General features: G+C 34.3%; 2 protein-coding genes across 7 annotated transcripts in view; one reads left to right on the top strand and one right to left on the bottom strand.

The window, feature by feature from the left end:
* Positions 1–11032, bottom strand: part of si:ch211-67e16.11 — a 45363-nt gene extending 34331 nt beyond the window's left edge. Inside the window, exon 1 of the mRNA XM_087267583.1 lies at positions 10383–11032. Coding sequence (XP_087123709.1) covers positions 10383–10983 — 601 coding nt within the window. The 5' untranslated portion in view covers positions 10984–11032. The remainder of the gene's footprint in view (positions 1–10382) is intronic.
* An 8820-nt stretch (positions 11033–19852) lies between these two features.
* The window catches only part of ttll4 (tubulin tyrosine ligase-like family, member 4), a 30888-nt gene continuing 29253 nt past the window's right edge, over positions 19853–21487 (top strand). For 3 of the 6 annotated variants that reach the window (XR_015498894.2, XR_015498895.1, XR_015498896.1), the window contains exon 1: positions 19853–19937. The gene's annotated coding sequence lies outside the window, so the exon portion shown is untranslated. 6 annotated transcript variants of the gene reach the window in all.

The following is a 21487-nucleotide window of genomic DNA, read 5'->3' as shown; positions in this document are numbered from 1 at the left end:
AAAAAAAAAAAATTTTGGCCAAAAACAAGCAGTTTTTGAAGACATTTGTAGGAATACCCAACAATAGTATGCAAAAATGATAAATCCTTGACGAGCAAAAATGAGCAAATGTTATATGAAGACATTTTAAAAATTCCATACTCTAAATATATTTTAAAAATTTCATTTCTGGTTAGTAAATGCAATGCTAAGATTTTCATTTGAGCAACTTCAAAGAAAATGTTCTTCAAATTTAGATTTTTTTACTTTCAGATTCCAGATTCTCAAATGGATCCTTTTCACATTTCTGTGTTTTTCAGTACCAGAAGTCGTCATAGTTGGGTAAACATAGAGCGCAGTGAATGGAAAAGTACAACAAATAATATTTTTTACAATTCTATTCTAAATTATCTGATTATCTGAAATAATACAATAAAAGCTCCATTTTGGTGTTACCAAGACTTTTAGAAAAGAAAAAAATATTGTGTGAGATTGATAATGGCAACCAGAATAGAGAAAAACATCAAATTTACTGTCCTGCCGATAGACGCTACATTAGAAACACTCCTCACAAGGGGTAAATAGTTTTTTTGTAATTTGATGCAAAGATGATATAATACATACATAAATACATATAAATATACGTATATTTTGTTTTGTTTTTTAATCTAAATGTTAAAAACGGATTTAAGATTAAACACCATTAAACACATCACAACAGTCTTGTGAAAAGGGTCCATAGATCGGCCATAACAAACAATCCATCAATGAAAAGCTTATTCATTTTTCAGATGATAAATAGACATAATAAAACTCTGTTTGTGATCAGTGGCGGATTTAGGCATGGGAAATATGGGCGATCGCCCAGGGCGGCATGGGTGCGGCACAGGGACATAAAAACAGGGCCCTAGTAAAAGCTATAAGATAAGATTTACTTTATGCAAGTGTATTGAGTGGTTATCCAAGAATAAAGACGTAAGGGGCCATTCCCAATTCAATTCACAACTCAAGTTTGTTATTCTTTATGTGCAACCAAAACAACGCTGATTAAAACAAATTGATACATGTGCGCAGAAAGCCTTTTCTACGTGCCTCAATAGCGCTGCTCCTGATCCCAGTTGTTTACTGTACATGCACGCCGATATGCGTCAACATCCAAGTCGACAAAACTAAAGTTCATATCATATGATGATGATGATGTTACTTTGACTAAGCAGGGCTATGAAGCAGAAAGGGGGAATAATGAGTCAGGAAGGTAACTAAGACTTCATAACATTAATTCTAGGCCATGAGTCAGGTCTAAGACAACAGATAATTCTATAAAACATATATATTTGTATTCTATAGAACTGTCATAATTAATATTCATGCAAAAGTCTTAGAATAGTACTCCAGTTGTGTCTTTACATTGTTTTTCAGTTCCATTTAGGATTGATTTCTTTTATTTTTTTAGAATAACAATTGTAAAATAATAATAATAAACAAATTGTTATATTTATTGAAAATAAATATACTTAAATATACTTATAATAATAATTATAAATGTATATACATATATATATATATATATATATATATATATATATATATATATATATATATATATATATATATATACACACACAGTTGAAGTCAGAATTATTAGCCCCCCTAAATTATTAGACCACTTGTTTATTTTTTCCCCAATTTATTTTTAACAGAGAGACAATTTTTTTCAACACATTTCTAAACATAACAATTTTAATAACACATTTCTCATAACTGATTTATTTTATCTTTACCATGATGACTGTAGATAATATTTGAGTACAGGATTTTCAAGACAGTTCTATACAGCTTAAAATGACATTTAAAGTCTTAACAAGGTTAATTAAGTTAACTAGGCAGGTTAGGGCAATTAGGCAATTTATTGTTTAACAGTGGTTTGTTCTGTAAAATATAGCTTAAAGAGGCTAATAATTTTGTCCCTAAAATGGTGTTTAAAAAATGCAAAACTGCTTATATTCTAGCCGAAATAAAACAAATAAAAAAGAAAGACTTTCTCCAGAAGAAAAAAATTATCAGACATACCGTGAAAATGTCCTTGCTCTGTTAAACATCATTTGGGAAATATTTAAAAAAGAAGGAAAAAAAATCGAAGGGGCCTAATAATTCTGACTTCAACTGTATATATATATATATATATATATATATATATATATATATATATATATATATATATATATATATATATATATATATATATATATTGTTGTTGTTTATTTTTATTTAATATATATAAAGTCCACCGCATAGTGTCTTTATTTCTAGAGGGATGTTTGGGGTGGCCCAGGGTGCCATTTGAACTAGAACCGCCACTGTCTGTGATGACTGAACATGCAAATGTCAACAGTTTAGTTTAGTTGAACAGCATTGTACTTTCTTCATCTAACAGAGCATAAATCTGCATAAAAGTCCTGTGACTTGGATAAATGAGAGTCATCGGCATCATTTGTCCAGGTTTTATTGCTCCACAGTCATGATCATCCACCTGGCTTTAATGAAAAAAATGTGCCTGCAATGCCAGTTTCCACCCTATAAGAGTGACAAAGAAAAACCGGCCTTTCACAACAAGCACTAATAATGACTTTTAAACAGGCATAGCGTCGGGCCTGGCAGAACAGCGTGCATTCCTTCAGTAATCCGCCATAACTGCAGACTATCCATTCAAGCACATGCTGCACGCTAGACAGGACTGCAGCAGAGCTTCTGATGCCAGGCAATTTTGATCAGTTTCACTCTGCGGAAACCTGAATTAGACAGCAGCGCAAGGGGGTGTAATCACAAGCCATTATAAATCCATTTCACTTAACAACTCAAATTGCCTCACAAATTAAAGGTTTCCTTGGCTGCCCATGATTTGGCACTGTGGGGTGGAAGACAGCATTAGAACACTGTAAAAAATAGCCGATATTTAACGTTCTGTATTTTGTGATTTACTGTTTGTTTGTTTTTTTGTTTCTTATTGTTTTCAGTGGTTATGAATTGCGTTGTGGTGCATTTGTACATTTACATAACAATTGATGCTTTGTTCACAGCGACTTACAATTGAGGAGGCATTCAGCGATTCAACATGAAGAGGCAGTGCACACAAGAAGTGCTAATTACACAAAGGGAGTGTTAGAGAATTGAGTTCTAGAGTAAAAGTCTTTCCCCACTGAAGCCTGAAATTTTAGTATGCCTTTTTTTGTATTCAAATTTTAAAAGTTTGTCATGTACTTAATCCTTACCCATCAAGTCCAATGCATATTAATCTGTTGCGTAATAATTTGAAAACAATACAAAACAAAGTAGTTAAGATAATTTTGTTGTCCTCTCCCTGCTTAACAAAAGAAAGAAATATTGGGTCTGAGAAGCACTGTCGCCTCACAGCAAGAAGGTCGCTGGTTCGAGTCCCGGCTGGGCCAGTTGGCGTGTGTGGACTTTGCATGTTCTCCCAGTGTTTGCGTTGGTTTCCCCCACAGTCCATACATGCGATATAGGTGAATTGGATAAACTAAATTCTGTAGTTTTAGATCCCAGCTCAGAACAGGATTGGTGCAGTAGGACTGGTGGGTTACATGTGGGGGCTCGTCCGGGATGAGAGTAAGGTTTAGGGGGCTGAGTGTAACAGAGGCCATCTAGCGAAGTACTATCCAGGTAAACCTCACTCCTCTGACCTCAAAAGGTGCTCTAGTGACAGGCGCTAAAGGTCATTAGCCTTCTTGTTAGAGCAACCGACTCCCATAAAAAGAATCGTCAGTTTAATCCCAGCTTAGAACGGAATGGGTGCAGTAGGACTGGTGAGTTATACTAGTGTCTGAATGTGTGTGTGTGTGAATAAGTGTGTATGGGTGTTTTCCAGTCCTGGGTTATGGCTGGAAGGGCATCCGCAGCGTAAAACATATGCTTGAATAGTTGCCGGTTCATTCTGCTGTGGCGGCCCCTGAAATAGAGTCTAAGCTAAAGGAAAATGAATGAATGATTATTGGGTCCATCCCATCCTTAGATTGCAGAGATCAAAAAGCTGCAGGATTATGCCAAACCATTCAAAGTTTACTTCAGTATGTCATCGGTTTGATATTTTACAAGCAATACTGGAACCTTATTTTAAAAAGAAGACCACCAATTTCTGTAAACAAATTAATCCTGAACAAAGACTGTAAGTTTGTCTAACATATGGAGACAGACAGAAACACACAAACAGACACACACACACACACCAAACTAGCATACAAAAAAAACACAGAACATTTGTATTATTTTATATTAATTTCTCAGACACCATTTTAGATTTTGCCTTTTTCTTGTAAGGCAGCCCTAAATTGTCAAAACACTTTTCAAAATGAGAGGGGTCTGGAGACCTGGTGCAGATGCAATCTGAACTGCATCCAATGCTTTTTATTGCGCACACCTAACCCCATCGCTTCCCCTTACAGTGATGTCACTAGATCCATTGAGTGTATTGTTTCTGACATTACGTCTCTGAGAGATGCAGTCTCAGCTTGCATCATCAAGACTGCATCCAGATATTACTGCTCCCTTTTCGGATGTGAAAAAGAAAAAGAAATCGAACACCATCAAATGTGTTTTATAACAGATGAAAGTTTCAGAGACAGTGTGTCAATAAGATTGAGAAAATAGCTATTGACAATAACTAACTTTATGCGCAAAACTGGAATATAGCAAAAAAGACATGCAAATAAAGCAGCACTTTCATCCAACGACTCAAAGTGAACAAAATCGTCACTTCTTGATTAACTACTTCCAAATATCAACAGTAAAAAACAGAATTTGTTGCATTATGAATAGCTGCCTGAATCTTTTCTTTGTTTAATAAACGACTTATGCCTCAGAAGGCAATCCTGACATGCAGTGAATGGGTTGTGGCGTTTCAAGGCACGAGACACGGATCACAGTCTCAATTGATAAATAATATAGTATTAATAATTGATAAATATTAATAGTAATTAATAATATAATGACACTAATACTGAAATGGTTAAGGCATTTTAGAATGACCAAAACAACATTTCAGACGATTTACAATGTTCTCAGCCTGCTGGTTTGTCCATTCACACACATTTTTATCATCACATGATCTCATATAACAAAATCACATGACTTTTAAATGGGCATACTGGAATTTGTACAGTAAAAGTGTTTCCATCGCAGTTTACGCGCATCTCTTCGAATAAAAAGTTTATCCTACCCAGTTATGCGCATACATTTTTATGTGCATTTACAAAATGTATGTGCATCTTGGCGTTTCCATCAACCATTTTTTTTTTTATGCGCACATCATAAAGATGTAGCTAATGTGAGGTTGAATAAATTTTTTATATGCAGAAATTTTGGGTTCAGTGTGCAAGTTTTTTTTTAAAGAGAGCGAAAAATTTATACAGGTGGTTTGTCAACCCCACTTACCTGTGTGAGGCACATTTCACAAACGCCCAATGTTTGAAAGTTCAACTCTGCAGTTTAATAAAGTGACTTTTATTGACATTTTAGTAGGTTAAAGCAATATATTGTAGTAGTCTATAAAGTAAAGGAAAAAGTACCGAACACGTATCTTCATTTACAACAACAATACAGGAAATATATATCACTTCAAACGATCAAAAATGTAAATAAAAGATTTTTTTTTTTAAACATTCAACATAAAAAAAAGTTGGAGAAAGGATTAAGGTCCCATAATGCAATTCAAAAGCATAAATAAATAAAAAATCATGAACCACAAAATATGAAAAAGTTTGTGCGATTGACAATCTGAGGTAAATTTATTTTTTAACGTGAAGAAATTGCGGTTGAAATTTTCGGATTCAGTCTGCAATAACCTTAAGGGGGTGGGGTGTTTTTTTAGAGAGAGAAAGAGAGAAGAATTTCAACAGGTGGTTTGTCAACCCCACTCATCTGTGTGAGGCACACTTCCTTAACACACAATGTTATTTCATCTAGTAGGTAAGGTGGGTTTAATTGTTATATTGTTGTTTACTAGTTTAAAGCGATATATTGTATAAGACATAATATATATTCCATAAAACATAAAATAAAGAAACAGCACAGTACACATTTTTGTGCAGTAATTTACAACACTAATACCGGGAACAAATATCACTTCAAACTATTAAAAATGTAAATAAAAGTCTCCTTTTTCAACATTTAAAAAGGAATGTTGGAGCAAAGATTACATAATACAATTCATAATAACAGATAAATGAAAAAAGTGAACCAAAAACTATATTAAACTCTTAATTCACTGGTATATACAGTTGAAGTCAGAATTATTAGCCCCCTTTAAATTTTTTTTTTTTAAGAATTTTTTTTAAAGATTTTATTTCCAAAATTATGTAACAATTATGTAACAGATTCAGGAATTTTTCACAAAATTTCTGATAATATTTTTATTTGTTTTATTTGTTATTTAAAGTTGTATTTGTTTGGCTAGAGTAAAAGCAGTTTTAAATTTTTTGAAAAACCATTATGTAAATTTATGTAAATAAATCAGTTATTAGAAATGAGTTATTCAAAATATTGTGTTTAGAAATGCGCTGAAATGTGTAAAGAAAATAAACTGGGGGGGCTATTAACTCTGACCTCAACTGTATATATCTATACAGTTTATATCTATTGAGTCTCTCTCATGCTCACTCATATGCGGAGACCCTTTACAAAAACGCAGAGAGACTTGGGCTGATTTTAAATGTGGCAACAACTAAACGCAGTTTTCATTCCAGCCTCTGATTCCCACCACATCTTCAGATGAGATGGTCAAGTTTGGACACGGGGAGAGTTGAAAATGCTTCCAGATTTGAACCGAGTCGCACATGCCTTGAGCTCTTGTGTAAACCGGAGTTTTTTGTTTATCATTTTTTAATAGGTCTGCTCATTATTTCCCTTCCCAAGCTTTATTTGGTCTCCATTTGCTAAATATATTTCTCGAGACAGTTCAGTATGAGGAAGACTTGAGGCTGGACATGCTTGTGTAGTCTTGAAAACCAAATTTAAATATATTTACATAATACAGATGAGTCTAAAAGCTGAGACTAATTTATAAGAGAATTCTCTGAACATTTAAGCATCGCAACATTTTCGAAATTGGTGATGATGAGAAATGTTTCTTGAGTATCGAATCAGCATATTAGAATGATTCCTGAAAGATCTTATGATACTGGTGTAATGATGCTGACAATTCAGCTGTGATGGCATTAATTTATTTGAACATATATTGAAATACACTGTAAAAAAAAACTGTTAATTAAAATCTCCTGTATGTCTTAATTGGGTCAGTTGGCAATTCTGTGTGGAGTTTGCATGTTATCCCCGTGTTCGTGTGGGTTTTCTCTGGGTGCTCCAGTTTCCCCCACAGTCCAAAGACATGTGCTACAGATGAATTGGGTTAGCTAAATTGTTCGTAGTGTATGTGTGTGAATGAGTGTGTATGGATGTTTCCCAGTGATGGGTTGCAGCTGGAAGGGCATCCGCTGCAATAAAACATATGCTGGATAAGTTGGCGGATCATTCCACTGTGGCGATCCCAGATTATTTAAGGGACTAAATCGAAAAGAAAATGAATGAGCGAATTTGTCCATAGTGTATGTGTGTGAATGAAAGTGTACGGGTGTTTGCCAGTGCTGGGTTGCAGCTGGAAGGGTATCCTCTGTGTAAAACATATGCTGGATGAGTTAGCGGTTTATTTCGCTGTGGCGGAATGAATGAATGAATGTATGTCTTGATCCATTTTTTTAATGAATCTTGTTATGGGCCTTTTATTTCTGCTCCGTCGACTTTCGATGTTGAAATTTTCACTCTGCCATTTAAGAAGGGGACTTTTATTGACATTTTTGGAACAATATATTGAATAAAAAGTAATATATGTATAAAAAAGTCCCTAAAATAACTGAAAACATTCTGGCAGTTTATTGACAGATTTTCAAACCTTAATTTGCAACACCAACAAACAAAATATCAATTTAAACTATTAAAAATGTCAATAAAAATCAACATCAAATTTTTTTAGGAAAGATCAAGGTCTCATAATGCAATTCAAAGCACATAATGCAATTCAAACATAATTTACATATATTTTATAGCATAGAAATCTTAAATTTTTATATATTTCTGATCAAATAAATAAATTATTTTCTTTTAAAATAATTTTAAACTTTATTATATTTAATTTTATATTTAGTTTATTCAATTTTAACTGACTTCAAACTTTTGAATCGAGTAATAACGTGCAAACCATATATATATATATAATTTTTTTTTTAATTGGTAAAATAAAAACAAACTCATAATTTTTTTATTAAAATATTTTTAGTTTTTATAAATTTTAAGTAAACTTTTTTATTATTTTTAAATAAATCTTTAAAATTGATTTTGTCAATTTGTCAAATATTTTACCCAAATTTGCATCGACACAATGCTGGATAATTTAAATCCCATTTTGGATAGAATATGTAAAAAAAAAAATTTTTTTAAATCTAATTTTAATTTGATATTTATCAAATAACATTTTTGATTCAATGGATAAGTCTGTACATTTTTTCAAAATCTCCAAATTTAGATTGAAACAGTCCAGCAATTTATTTATTTATTTATTTATTTATATTTATTTATTTATTTATTTATTTATTTATTTATTTATCAATCTAATGCTTAAAAGTAGTCACTGATAAAGCTTTTAACCTAAAGAAATGCAGTCGAATAAACTTTCATCATCAATTTTTCACACATCTCTTGCAGCAGTGCAAATCAGTTCAGGGAAGGGGGCTTGACTTATAGTGAACTGGGGGCACAGCTGGGCACTGAACCCAGTGATAAGGACTGAACTCTCACAGTCAGGGATGAATTATTGAGCACTCTTATTGAGAATGCATGACTCTGTCTCAGTCGTGAGTCTGCCCTCCACTTTCCCTGCAGGGTGTTTTGGCCTGAAGTACTGCAGACTAACTCGCACAGCTTCATGTCACAGGCCAGATGACCTTAGTCTGTTTTGAAGTGTTGACTTCACATCTAAACTGACTTTTTATATGAACTATTGACATTTTTAGGAAGATCTATATTCATTTAAACAAGTTTTGCATGTCTCCATGCTTCTGAAATCACTTTTATCTAATTAAGCTTTTCTATTACTATTAATCACTGCCCATCCCGAGTTTTACACTGTATTTGAGTATATGCGGTATAAATAGATATTATGCCCTATTCATGTTCGGGTTCATCTTCTACTTATATGTAATTATTTTGTGCTGTTATTAGCTGCTGTAAATGCACATCATTACTGTAATTAGTAGGCTGTAGTCATTCGTTATAATAGCATAATTAAAGTAACTTGATTGAAGGTTTTATGCATAACACACCTTACCTTGCACATTTATACCAAGACAAAACACAACTATTACAATAAAATAGGAAGCTGTCAAGAATACTTTGGTTTGAAGGGGTTTTAAACAGAGGATTTTACAGTGAGACAGGCTTGAATTCATGTCAAAACATCAGGCGAGGGTCAAAGCTTATTGAAACATGAGTCTGTTTTGTATTATGCCTCACATACAGTAAATCATGTCAGATGGCCAGTCCATGGCCCTTCAGTTAAGAGTGCATAATTTAATAAACAATATAGTATATACAAAGCTTCATGTCACTCATATAAATCAAAAGTACGCATTGATTTATTGATAATCTATTATCACTGACAGCTGGCTCAATATTAATAACTTTATTTAATATTTACCTATTAATATTTAGCTTAAATTTAACATCATATTACTTTACTTTAACGTAGGCTATTACCTTTTTTCTCAACAAACATTTTTCTCCATCATTAAAGCTGCTTTAAAACTTTTTTCCCACTTGACAAATTAATTTATTATAGATTTACAGTATAAACCTGGTGGCTAAAACTAACTAAACTCATCCTTTTGAACTCTCCTTTAAATTGAGGAAACAGCAATCTCGGTAACACTTTAGGACACAATTCATCCTATTAAGTACTATAGATTAATACTTGTCTGTTATTTAGATAATAACTGTTCATTAGTAGTTATATAAAATGATTTTATGCTGCATACTTAATCCTACCTAAAACTTCAACCGAATTTGTACCTTACTAACTATTATTAAACAGCTAATTGGCAGTTTATTAAGCTAGCTGTGTTAGTTAATGGTTTGCTAATACCGTGAATTGTGACCTAAAGTGTTGCAGCAATCTCACCGGGGTTTGTTTGTTTTTTGTTAGTTAGTTAGTTAGTTAGTTAGTTAGTTAGTTAGTTAGTTAGTTAGTTAGTTTGTTTGTTTGTTTGTTTGTTTGTTTGTTTGTTTGTTTGTTTGTTTTAGTAGCATATTTTTTATTTCAAATCTGACAGAAAAGGTCCACTCACCCAGATAAATGCCGTCCATGTGAGCGCATTTCTTCTTGGTTACGTTGAAGTCCACGTAGAACAGAACCACCGGGTGTCCGAAACTCTCTCCGGGACTGGGGTCGAGCAGCAGCACGGCGTCATGCGCGCTGGCTCCGGGGTACAGCTCCTCGTTGGTCCGGCTCTCCTCATCCGCGCTCGGATCTACCGAGAACCCACTGTGTTTGGACTGCAGCGCGCCGCTCGAGTAAGAATCCGGCAGGATCGCCAGCACCTTCCCTGAACCGGACTCGGACACGTACACGACCACCCCGCTTAAGTGCAGGTGGGACATCTTCTTACACTCGCTCTCCGGCAAAGAGACCCTCCGGCACAAGTTGAGCTTCAGGTACTGAAGTCCAGTTCTGACCCAGCGGTCCACGCGAGACCCGCAGCACTCGCCAATGAGCAGAGCGCAGATGAGGAGAGAAACGCACTGGAGCTTCATAGTTTGGCTGTGTGGAGGTCTGTTTTGGGGTGTCCTGGAGGTGAAGTTTACTTTTAGCAGAGTTGTTTTGCGCTTGGGGTGTCTGTTGGACACTCGGGGCTCTTGTGGAGTTTGGACAGATGCGGCGGTCTTCATTAAAGGTGCTCAGAGCAGCATCCAGAAGGAAAGCAATGCGCTGTAACTCCATCCCACAGGCTCTGACATGCTGTTAAAGCCGAGGAAGGAGGGAGGGGAGAGAGAGAAAAGAGAGGGAGGGAGGATGGACTGTCGTGTAATTTCCATTAGCGAAATTATTTTATTGTTACTTTTATGTTATTGCTTTCTAGAATAAAATGAAAACGTCTAGTGTTTGAAATAACTCGAATTAGCCTAGCCACTGTCTTTTTACTTCTGTTTCACATCAATTTGCTATGCATGCAAGTGACTATAAACACAAATATTGCCTTTTACAATTTTAGTCATTTTCTAGTTTATATATATAAACTAGAAAATGTATTTTAAGATAGCAGTGCCACATGATTATTTGTTTGAGGATGCAGTCTATACACCATTCTCAGTCCAATAATTAGGCTATGTTGCACTGACTGGATCTTAAAATAAAGATGTTGAAATAGATGTATGCTTTAGGAAATACGGTTATGCGTTTATGAATAAACGAAAAATTCTAGATATTTTATTATTATAGCATGGTTTTAGTGCACTTGCTCGATATGCAACTTAAAGGCTAAGCCTTATGGTTTGCGCCGAAAATATGACAGAGGTGCGGTACAAACATGCAAGGGCTTATTATATTACAATTATTTTAAGGGCATCCTGCTGCTGGATAGGTTGGCGGTTCCTTCCGCTGTGGTGACTCCTGAATAATAGAGGGACTAAGCCGAAAGGAAAATTAATGATTTAGCAAATAACAAAAACTTGAACATTATCATTATTGTTACTATTATTATTATTATTATTATTATTATTATTATTAGCCCCAGGGAGACTAATGTAATATGCCATGGTAGAATTAGGCTATTTGAGAACTTGAAGCACACATGATCAGTAGATAGCCTACATGCACACACACATATACATAGCCTACATGATGATGTTACAGATGTTTAAATAAGATGTTACAGATGTTAAAATAATAAATAAGTAAAGAAAAATCACAAGGGGAACACTGGCGCATAAATCTTGGTTTTTAAACGCAGTTGTTGTTGTTTTTTCAGAACAAGGTTAGATTTACCAGGGGGTGGCGCTGTTATCTCATTTATTATGTTTCAGGTCACACTCAATTGACTACAACCTGTTTGACCAGTCAGATTATTTGAACATAATATCTGGATAAAACGGTGAAATGATCAGTCGTTTCATAATTACATTATATTGTATTAGATATTATTTCACCGCATTGATTTCAAAGCAGACTAAATTACATAGAGAGAGATTTCTTGAACACAGAGACGTCTCTTGCGTGACTGCAGTTTCTCAGAATGTCTGAGGGTTTCTTGACATAATTACAGGCCATTGTGTCATTAATTACATTTAATTTGAAACACAATCTGCATTCGATTCTACCTCTAAGGTCAAAACTCTTTTAATTTCCAGTCCTAGTTAGAAAACTGTCATTGTATTTTCCCTGCACTGTCTCTGAGGGATAGTTCACCCAAAAAAGAAATGGGCTATATGCGCTGCCAGTGTTTTTCAGCCAATGATGAACTTTCAGTAAAAGGTGTATGTGACTATTTTCAATTTCATAAGTTTCATTTTACAGTATCGATGTCGTAATGTCATTGGAACACATTCAGTTAGACTTAAGCATCCATTTGTTTGTTAAAGCGTAAAAGGAGACGAAAGACAGTTTAAATGTAAGTGCCGCCATTAGCCACAGGCTAGAGCAAAACTCCATTAAAAATACTGGGGCATAATTAATTTCCATATTTTGGAGACATGGAAAAATATTATTTAATGCAGTGCATCTTGGTCTCGCTGTTTTTCAAAGAAATCAGATCTTACTGTAAATGTGGTAATGGGATTACAATTAACTGGAAGCCCTAGTACTGGCTGACTGAAAAAAAGTTTGTGTGCATGTACCCCATTTTTACTCACTCTCAAGTCAGGCCCATAACCTGCCTGGAAAGGGGCGATTCTTTTTTCCCAAAAAAAAGGACCTTTTTGCAAATATACGCCTCATATTTTTTCGGTATACCAAAAATATTTAAGTTTTAAAGATTTAGAATGAAAAAATATGAAAAAAATTCAAATTTAGCTTATTGTCATAAATAAAGGCAATTAATAATAACAAACTGGCCTGCAAATCCAACTTTTCACAATCAGACCATTTGAATAAAATAATAATAATAATAATAAAATAATATAGAGCTTTAGCCTCTCTTGTAAATTAAAGTATATTTGAAAATCCATGGATAACAATAACAACTGCCAAATTGGTACTCAAATTATCACTGATATGGTCCACTTTTGGTGCTTCACACATTTTTATTGGTCATTTTTTGTTTGAATGAGGTCCAGGACTTAGAATAAAAATTACTTGTAAAATATTTAAAAACAATACAGTGGCAAAAGATTACTGCACTTACATCAGATTGTATGTTTTCTAGCAGCTGGATGTTGGATTCATTTATTCGTTCATTTGTTCGTTCGTTCATTCATTCATTCATTCATTCATTCATTCATTCATTCATTCATTCATTCATTCATTCATTCATTCGTTCATTCATTCATTCATTCATTCATTTTCTTTTCTTCTAAGTCCCTTTATTAATCAGGGTTCTTCACAACGAAGTGACCCGCCAACTTATCCAGCATAAGTTTTACACAGCGGTTGCCCTTCCAGCGGCAACCCAACACTGGGAAACACCCACACTTTCTTGGTCAAAACTGATTAGCTGAAGTCACAACAGCCAACAAAGGATTCCGCTCCCTCTTCAAGCCATTTTGATGAGTTATTTTCACTTACTATGACGGCACAGCAGTCAAAATAGGACAAATGAGCTCATGTTTGGCACAAATTCCGAAACTTTGTCAGTGAGGGGTGAGTCTTTAGAACCACCTGAACCCCCCTGGCTAGAGGCCTGAAATGGTTCCATAATTTTGTGCAAAAATGAAATTTAGAAGAAAGCTGACAACCTGTAAACCCTAACTTCCAAGGGGAAAACAATGGAAGTCAGTTGTGGTTTCCACCTTTTTTTCTAAATAATTTTGTGTTTAGCAGAAGAAAAAAGAAACTATGAAGTGAAGGGAGAGTAAATGATGGCCATTTTAATTTTTGTCTGAATTATCTCCATTATGAAGGTTTCGATCTAATTATTACAATTTTTCACTTTTACTTCAATCACAAATGGGTGCTCGACCAAAGAGTCAAACAAAACAAATATTCATTCATTCATTTTCCTTCGGCTTAGTCCTTTTATTTATCTGCATGGGGTCACCACAAAGGAATGAACCGCCAACTTATCCAGCATATGTTTTACGCAGCGGATGCCCTTCCAGCTGCATCCCAACACTGGGAAACACCCATACACTTTCGCATTCACGCTCCCTACGCCCTACTTAGCTTACCCAATTTAGCTGCATGCTTGTGGAAGAAACTGGAGCACCCAGAGGAAACCCACACCAACATGGGGAGAACATGCAAACTCCACACAGAAATGCCAACTGGCCCAACCAGGACTCGAACCAGCAACTTTCTTGCTGTGAGGCGACATCGCTAACCACTAACCCACCGTGTCGCCATAAAACAAGTAAAATAAACAAAATTATTTAAAAAATAAAAATGAATGTCAGATTACAATGATTTTGTGGATTAATACCTGACACACAACCTAAAAACCAAACCAGATATTCATTTCTACCTTTATGTTATCAGTTATTCTTATATATGTTTCACTAAATAGACCACTGTACTTTAAGCATAGCCTAGTTAGTAGCAGGTGTGAATGGTCTTTCCATGGTAATGTAACCACAACTTGACTTCAGTCACCCTATCCAGTGTCATGTCATTCTAGTGCTGAAGAAAAGAGGTGATCAAGCCCTCTCTCACCTGAGGATCAGGACGCCATTGTGATTTCATGAGGGTCACTGAAAGAGTAGAGCACATCTCTGATTCAGCCTCAAAGCATCTGCAGAGCTTAATGTAAAACTAATGGAATATACTGTATGTGTTTAACTGTGTGTGTTTTTGTATGCGAGTGTATGTGTGTGTGTTTGTTCTCTAGCAACTGTGTTTCACTGTGTGTGTGTGTATGTGTCCAAGGGCATCCCGGTGACCTGCTGAGAGTTTGAATTGCAGGTAGTTTGTCACTATGCATATTTAATTTTAAGAGCATGTGAGAAGGTGATACTGGGTTACCTCGTTCTGTAAATGAGTTTACAATAAACTGGAACGGATATATGATGAGTTTAGTCAGTTGGCTTTGTCTTTACCACTGAAACCACGTCTCTTGAGCTGATTTAATTGGTAAGATTATAGATTATATGATAATTATTGATCTATTTTTGCCTATTTTTCTATTGTTTAGTGTTAGTTTTTTAAACTGCCAATGCAAAAAAAAAGTTTGTTCTGTGTACACAGTAGATTTTGAATGATGATAAGGTTTATTTTAAGCTAAGTTTTACTTAGTTAAATGAGTTAAATGTCTTTGTTCTTTATATCTGTCGTTAAACTTTTTAAATAGCAGTTTGTCTCTTTAAGGAAGTATGCATTATCAAAACAATAAGAGATCATCTTTTTATTTATTTTATTTGATCAGTTATTCTTATTAGTTCTGTAGATTTTCCATTAAAAGGTATTTTGTAAAAAATCGTATGTGCTATTTACCTAAAAATTAGTGGTAACACTATTGCACGTATTTTTAAGTATAGTTTGAAAACTTGATTCTTTTTTTAACTTGAATGAATCATGTGAAAATTACAAATTTTTTTGAGTGAATTTTATATTATTATTGGAATGTGATTTTATAACTTAAGCAAATCCACCACCATTTACTCATATTTATTATTTTTAGCAAAAAACACTTAAATAAATCATGTAAAGATTACTAGTTTATTTTTTATTTTTGGAGAGATGATGAATTTAATATTATTAGTGGAATGTGTTTTTATAATTTAGGCAAATTAACCACCTTTTACTCAAATTTATTAATGAAAATTACTTGTTCATAAAATATAATTTATATATTTTGTAATGAAATACACAATGCATGTTTGCCAAATTTCATTTTATTACATGTTCCACTGATATCAAAATGGTACATACAATTTGTTAAACAAAATCTACAGCAATGCTAAGCTCTGGAAAAAGTCCTTTCTTTTGTAGGAATAGTCACATTTTAATGTGACAGAATTGCACAACAAATAAAACCAGTATAAAAGCTGTATCTCAAAATATTAGCAACACAATCTGTCAATGCAGTGAAAATTCCCCAAAAGTTTGTGGCAGTTAATTTGTGTCAGAAACATATTATACGTTTGTTTTTGGGTGATTTTATTTGGGGAATACTTGTATAAATCCAGTTTAGCAATTTTAGGCTTTCTATGACTCGCTCATCCTCCAAGACAATACAGAAGTCCTCATGGTTGGTCATCCCTCTGGCAGACAGCATTTCTCTGTGCAATCCCACACTGTAAAAAAAACATTACGTTTATCATTATTAAATTATGCAGTTGTACATTTTAAATGTTTAAGGTTTACTAAAACACATTAGGCAAATACATTAAGGAAAAAAAAACATTTCTTTGTATCTCTGTGAACAGTAATTCTCCAAAATGTTTGAGTAGACATTGCTGACTTACACTATAACACAAGTACACAAGTATTTTGACTAATATTGGACAGGGTGTTTTCAAAATGTATACTAGTGTACAAAAAATAAGTTTATAAAAACAAACCATATTTATACAAGGAATAGTGCGTTCAACAATGTACTGTTTTTATTAAGTTTTTATTTTTTGTAAAAATGCAAAAATATAAAGGCAGTTTTCTAAAAACCATAAGTATCTGAAACAGTTAAAGACACTTACATGGCACTCCCGGATGAGCTCTTCTACTTTTTTTTATACAAGTACACCAGCAACAGAGAACGACATCTCTCATCTTGTCCCAGATTTAATGTGAGGTCTTATGCAACAAAAGTGTAGAAATTAGTAATATTGCCTAATAATAATACTACACAAATAGCATGATAAAAAACTGCTGTATGGCACCCACAAACTGCTCCTCTTTTGTGGGAAAAAAAAAACTGTATTCATTAATCTGAAAAAAATGAGCAAACAAATATTAGTAGCTATTTATATACAGTATTAAATAAAAACACAGTTAATTACATTACATCATCAATGCTGTAAAAGGAACTTTATGAAATGGAAAAACACTAGCTGTGCATAAACTCTGTTGAATAGCTATATATACTAGCTTAGGCTAACCAACAAGTTCACTGTTGTTCATCCAACCCACTTAAATGTTGCCTGATCAAACTAGGCTGCTGAACAAGCTTGAACAGCATGTGTCTTTTCTAAAAGAATTTATTTAACAATAAAAATGATAAACATGCGCACTGTTGATCTGCTCCTTCAAAATGTCGTCTGGTCACTGCCGTTGTTGAGATACAAATGCAAACATCTCGAATAAATCCACATAATTGAGTCAATTTTCTTAAAACGAACCTGAAGCCATCTTTCCTCAATTTTATTAGCTTATTTGGTTTCTCAAATGAAGCCTAATAATTGCATGGGTTTGCTTTAAAAAATAAGTAAAATTTATCTCTTGATTTTATTAGCAAAATCTTCTCAATATTTTATAACAAATCCAAAATATCATTTTTAATAAGAAATTATGACCATTATTTTTAATAACCACATACATTTTTTAATGAAAATTACAAGCCTCAAGATTAATTTTTTATGTTGTAGATTTTTATAACTATGTATGAACATAGCCTATTTTTCATGACTACTATATTTTGCGCATGTGGCTGACGTTTTAGAATAGTCTACAGCATTTCAGAAAATGTGATTGTCAAAACTCATAATAATGTTATCAGAAAAATTAAACATGTGAGGGGGTGGCACTGTGCATAGCGCTGTCGCCTCACAGCAAGTATGTTGCTGGCTCAAGCCTCGCCCTGGGTCAGTTGAGATTTCTGTGTGGAGTTTGCATGTTCTCCCAGTGTTCCATGGGTTTCCTCCGGGTGCTCTTGTTTCCCCCACAGTCCAAAGACATGCGCTATAGGTGAATTGAGTAAGCTAAATTGTCTGTAGTGTATGTGTGTGAATAAGAGTGTATGGATGTTTCCCAGTATTGGGTTGCAGCTGGAAGGGCACCCGCTGCGTAAAACATATGCTGGATAAGTGTGGATGAATAAAGGAACTAAGCCAAAGGAAAATGAAGGAATACACGTGAGTTATGAGTATGCTATATTTTAATATAATCTATGTTGTAGAATTTGACTAATATGTGACCTGGTCATAAGTTATAAGGGTCAATTTTCTTGAAATTGAGATTTGTACATCATCTGAAAAAGCTGAATAAATACGCTTTTGATTGTTTTATGGTTTGTTAAAATACCATAATATTTGGCCAATATAAAACCTGGAATCAGAGGGTTCCGTAAAGTTATTAAAATTAAGTTCACGCCAGCTCATTTTACTAAACAAAAAATAGCCTAGTTTTTCTTATACTTACACATACGTGTAATATTTATCATAATAAATGATTTTTGTCATAAAAGAAAAATCTCTTAGAGGCCCATAGCCAACCTATTAAAAGAGGTGGTTCTTTTTTTCCTAAAAAAGTTAACCTTTTTGCAGTTAATGGCCTTAAATTTTGAGGTTCAAATACCGTTACAACTAATTTGTGCTGGATTAGCTTGTTGGATGGTTATCATTACCACACTTTTTGATCCAAACAAAAAAATTTTGCTTATCATAATATTTTGCTTATCATATCATTTTTTTTTGTTTACAAAATTGTATGTTTATTTACAAATGTGCATTTATACTGCAAGTTATTTATATAGTTGTTTATATAGTTTATATGGTTGTTTATATATAATGTAATGAGAATAGAATTTTAAAAATACGAAAAATACTTATTTTTTTAAATGCTAATTTTTTATCGTCCATCACAAAAAATAAACAAACAAAAAAATACATGTTTTAACATGAAAAACTGTAGCCTTTAGGCAAATAACAAACTGACCAGCTCATTTCCTTAAACAGAATTTGTCCATTTAAATAATTAAAGCCTTCTTTTATTGGTCATTCTTCTTAAAGCCTTCTTCTATTGGGTATTTTTCACAATTTATGATGGCATACTGTCAAAAATGGGACAAATGAGCTTCTATAGGGGCCAAATTCTGGAATATGTCAGAACGTGGGTGGGTCCTTTGAACCCACCCGGGCTATGGGCCTGTCATACAGTGTATTTTTGGCTATTCTCATAAATACAACTGTGCTCCGCAACTTTGTTTTGTGGTCCAGAGTCACATATAAGGAATGTTAATAAACATTTCTTCAATTTTCTTTTTATTCATTCAATTTCTTTTCAGCTTAGTCCCTTAATCTGGGGTCGCCACAGCAGAATGAACCGCCAACTTATCCAGCATATGTTTTACGTAATGGATGGCGCTCCTGCTGCAACCCATCTCTGGGAATTTTTTCCTTTTAATTTCAGCTTAAATTTTAGAAATTCTGTTTTAAAGGCTTTTTGACATTTCCCCTAGCAGTTTCAGTTAGTTTTAAATAAATGTAGTAATTTCAGTAGGCTACTTCAACCTTCAGTTCATTGTCAGGGCTTTTTTTCAAATTTCTAGACTTTTAAACAAGTTTTTATTAAATATTTTACATATTTTATTATTATATGCCAGCTTTATTTGTATTTTTTCCCCCATAGAAATCTATATATAATATGCATGAGCAGCAATGCAAGTCGAGCAGTGCTTGTGTATGAGTGTATATGTGTATGAGTGTATATGTGTATGAGTATGTGTGTGTGTCAGACACAGTAGACAGGCAGCGGCGCAGGCAGCAGCAGCACGAGGGAAAACGGCACGAGGCGCGAGACATTACCCTGTCATCCCGAGCCGGTAAGACTTTTTTATCACTTACCACTTACAGACCTAAGTCTTTGTGTAGAAATAATTGTTTGTGTTAAAAAACGTGTTTGTCTCGTACACGAGGACGCTGGTGACGAATGTCAGGAGAAAGTGTTGTTAACCCACTATGAGGCTACTGATGTGTGCGAAGCTAACAGGCTAACAGTTAGCTTTGTATTGGCCGTGTCTCAAAATCTAACGCGGTGTCTACATAGACTTCATTTAACACGACTGACAGCCCTAAACGGACTGTGTAGCTAGGCGGCTCACTAAGATTTGAAACGGAACCTATGATGTATGTTTTGAATTCATTCACAACAATAAATCAGTTTGTGTAGGCTTAGTGAAAGCTCATTGCCAGACCGCCCAACATATTGATTATTCATTTTAACAAGCTGGATTTACGTCTGAAGTGAGTGGAGGTGTTGGCCTTAAAGGGTCTCCATGGAATTCAAGCACAAGTGGAAAGATTAAGCCTTTTAACAGTGTGGTTGTGTCTCAAAATAATCTTGGTGCATTTTTAGGTGCCCACTATCCCAAGAGTTCTTTTAGTTTGTTTTAAGACTACACAGAGACTCAGGCTTAAATGCACTTTAGTCTTACTGTGCATTGTGTCGAAGAATACCATGAGCTGTAAATGCATTAATTGATGAATATAAAAAGAGAAAGCAAAAAGTTTGTTTAGCTTCTTGTCACCACATGGCAGGACCTAAAATAACACTGGCCAAATGCAAGTAAACATCAGCATTGACTGACTAACTTAGTGTAAATGAGTTTACTCTCCAGTTGGACATCATTTTGTTTTTGTTATTGATTCTGAAAAGGCCAGAAAACACATTATGGTTTAGCTCAAGCATCAATTTGTAAATTCATTCATTTTCTTGTCAGCTTAGTCCCTTTATTAATCCGGGGTCACCACAGCGGAATGAACCGCCAACTGATCCTGCACGTTTTTACGCAGCGGATGCCCTTCCAGCCGCAACCCATCGCTGGGAAACATCCAAACACACACACTCATACTCTATGGACAATTTAGCCTACTCAACTCACCTGTACAGTATGTCTTTGGACTGTGGGGGGAAACCGGAGCACCCGGAGGAAATCCACACGAACGCAGGGAGAACATGCAAACTCCACACAGACACGCCAACTGAGCCCAGGCACGACCCAGCTACCTTCTTGCTGTGAGGCGACAGCACTACCGACTGCGCCACTACTTCGCCCTAAATTTGTAAATCCTTTGTGTAATTATATGAATATGCAATCTAATGCTAATTTGATCTTTTTCAAATGAGCTTTTCATAACAGTGTTTTCTTTGATGAGTATGAGTAAAAAAGTTAATTTGGAAGTGGAACATGTTAAACATCTGTCCATATTTGTCATGAGATTAGGTTATAAATTTGTTGCCTGCATATATTATAATTCGCTGTGTGTTTCCATAAAAATTTAAAGGGATAGTTTACTCAAAAATGAAAATTTTGTCATCATTTATTCAGTCTTTGCTTGTTTTAAAGCTTTTTTTTCTTTCTTTTGTTAAACA

This window comes from Danio rerio, chromosome 9 (genome assembly GCF_052040795.2).
Source record: "Danio rerio strain M-AB ecotype USA chromosome 9, GRCz13ab, whole genome shotgun sequence".
In the NCBI taxonomy this organism is placed as follows: Eukaryota; Metazoa; Chordata; class Actinopteri; order Cypriniformes; family Danionidae; genus Danio; species Danio rerio.
The sequence above is the reverse complement of the archived record's forward strand: the minus strand, read 5'-3'. Positions and strand labels throughout refer to the sequence as shown.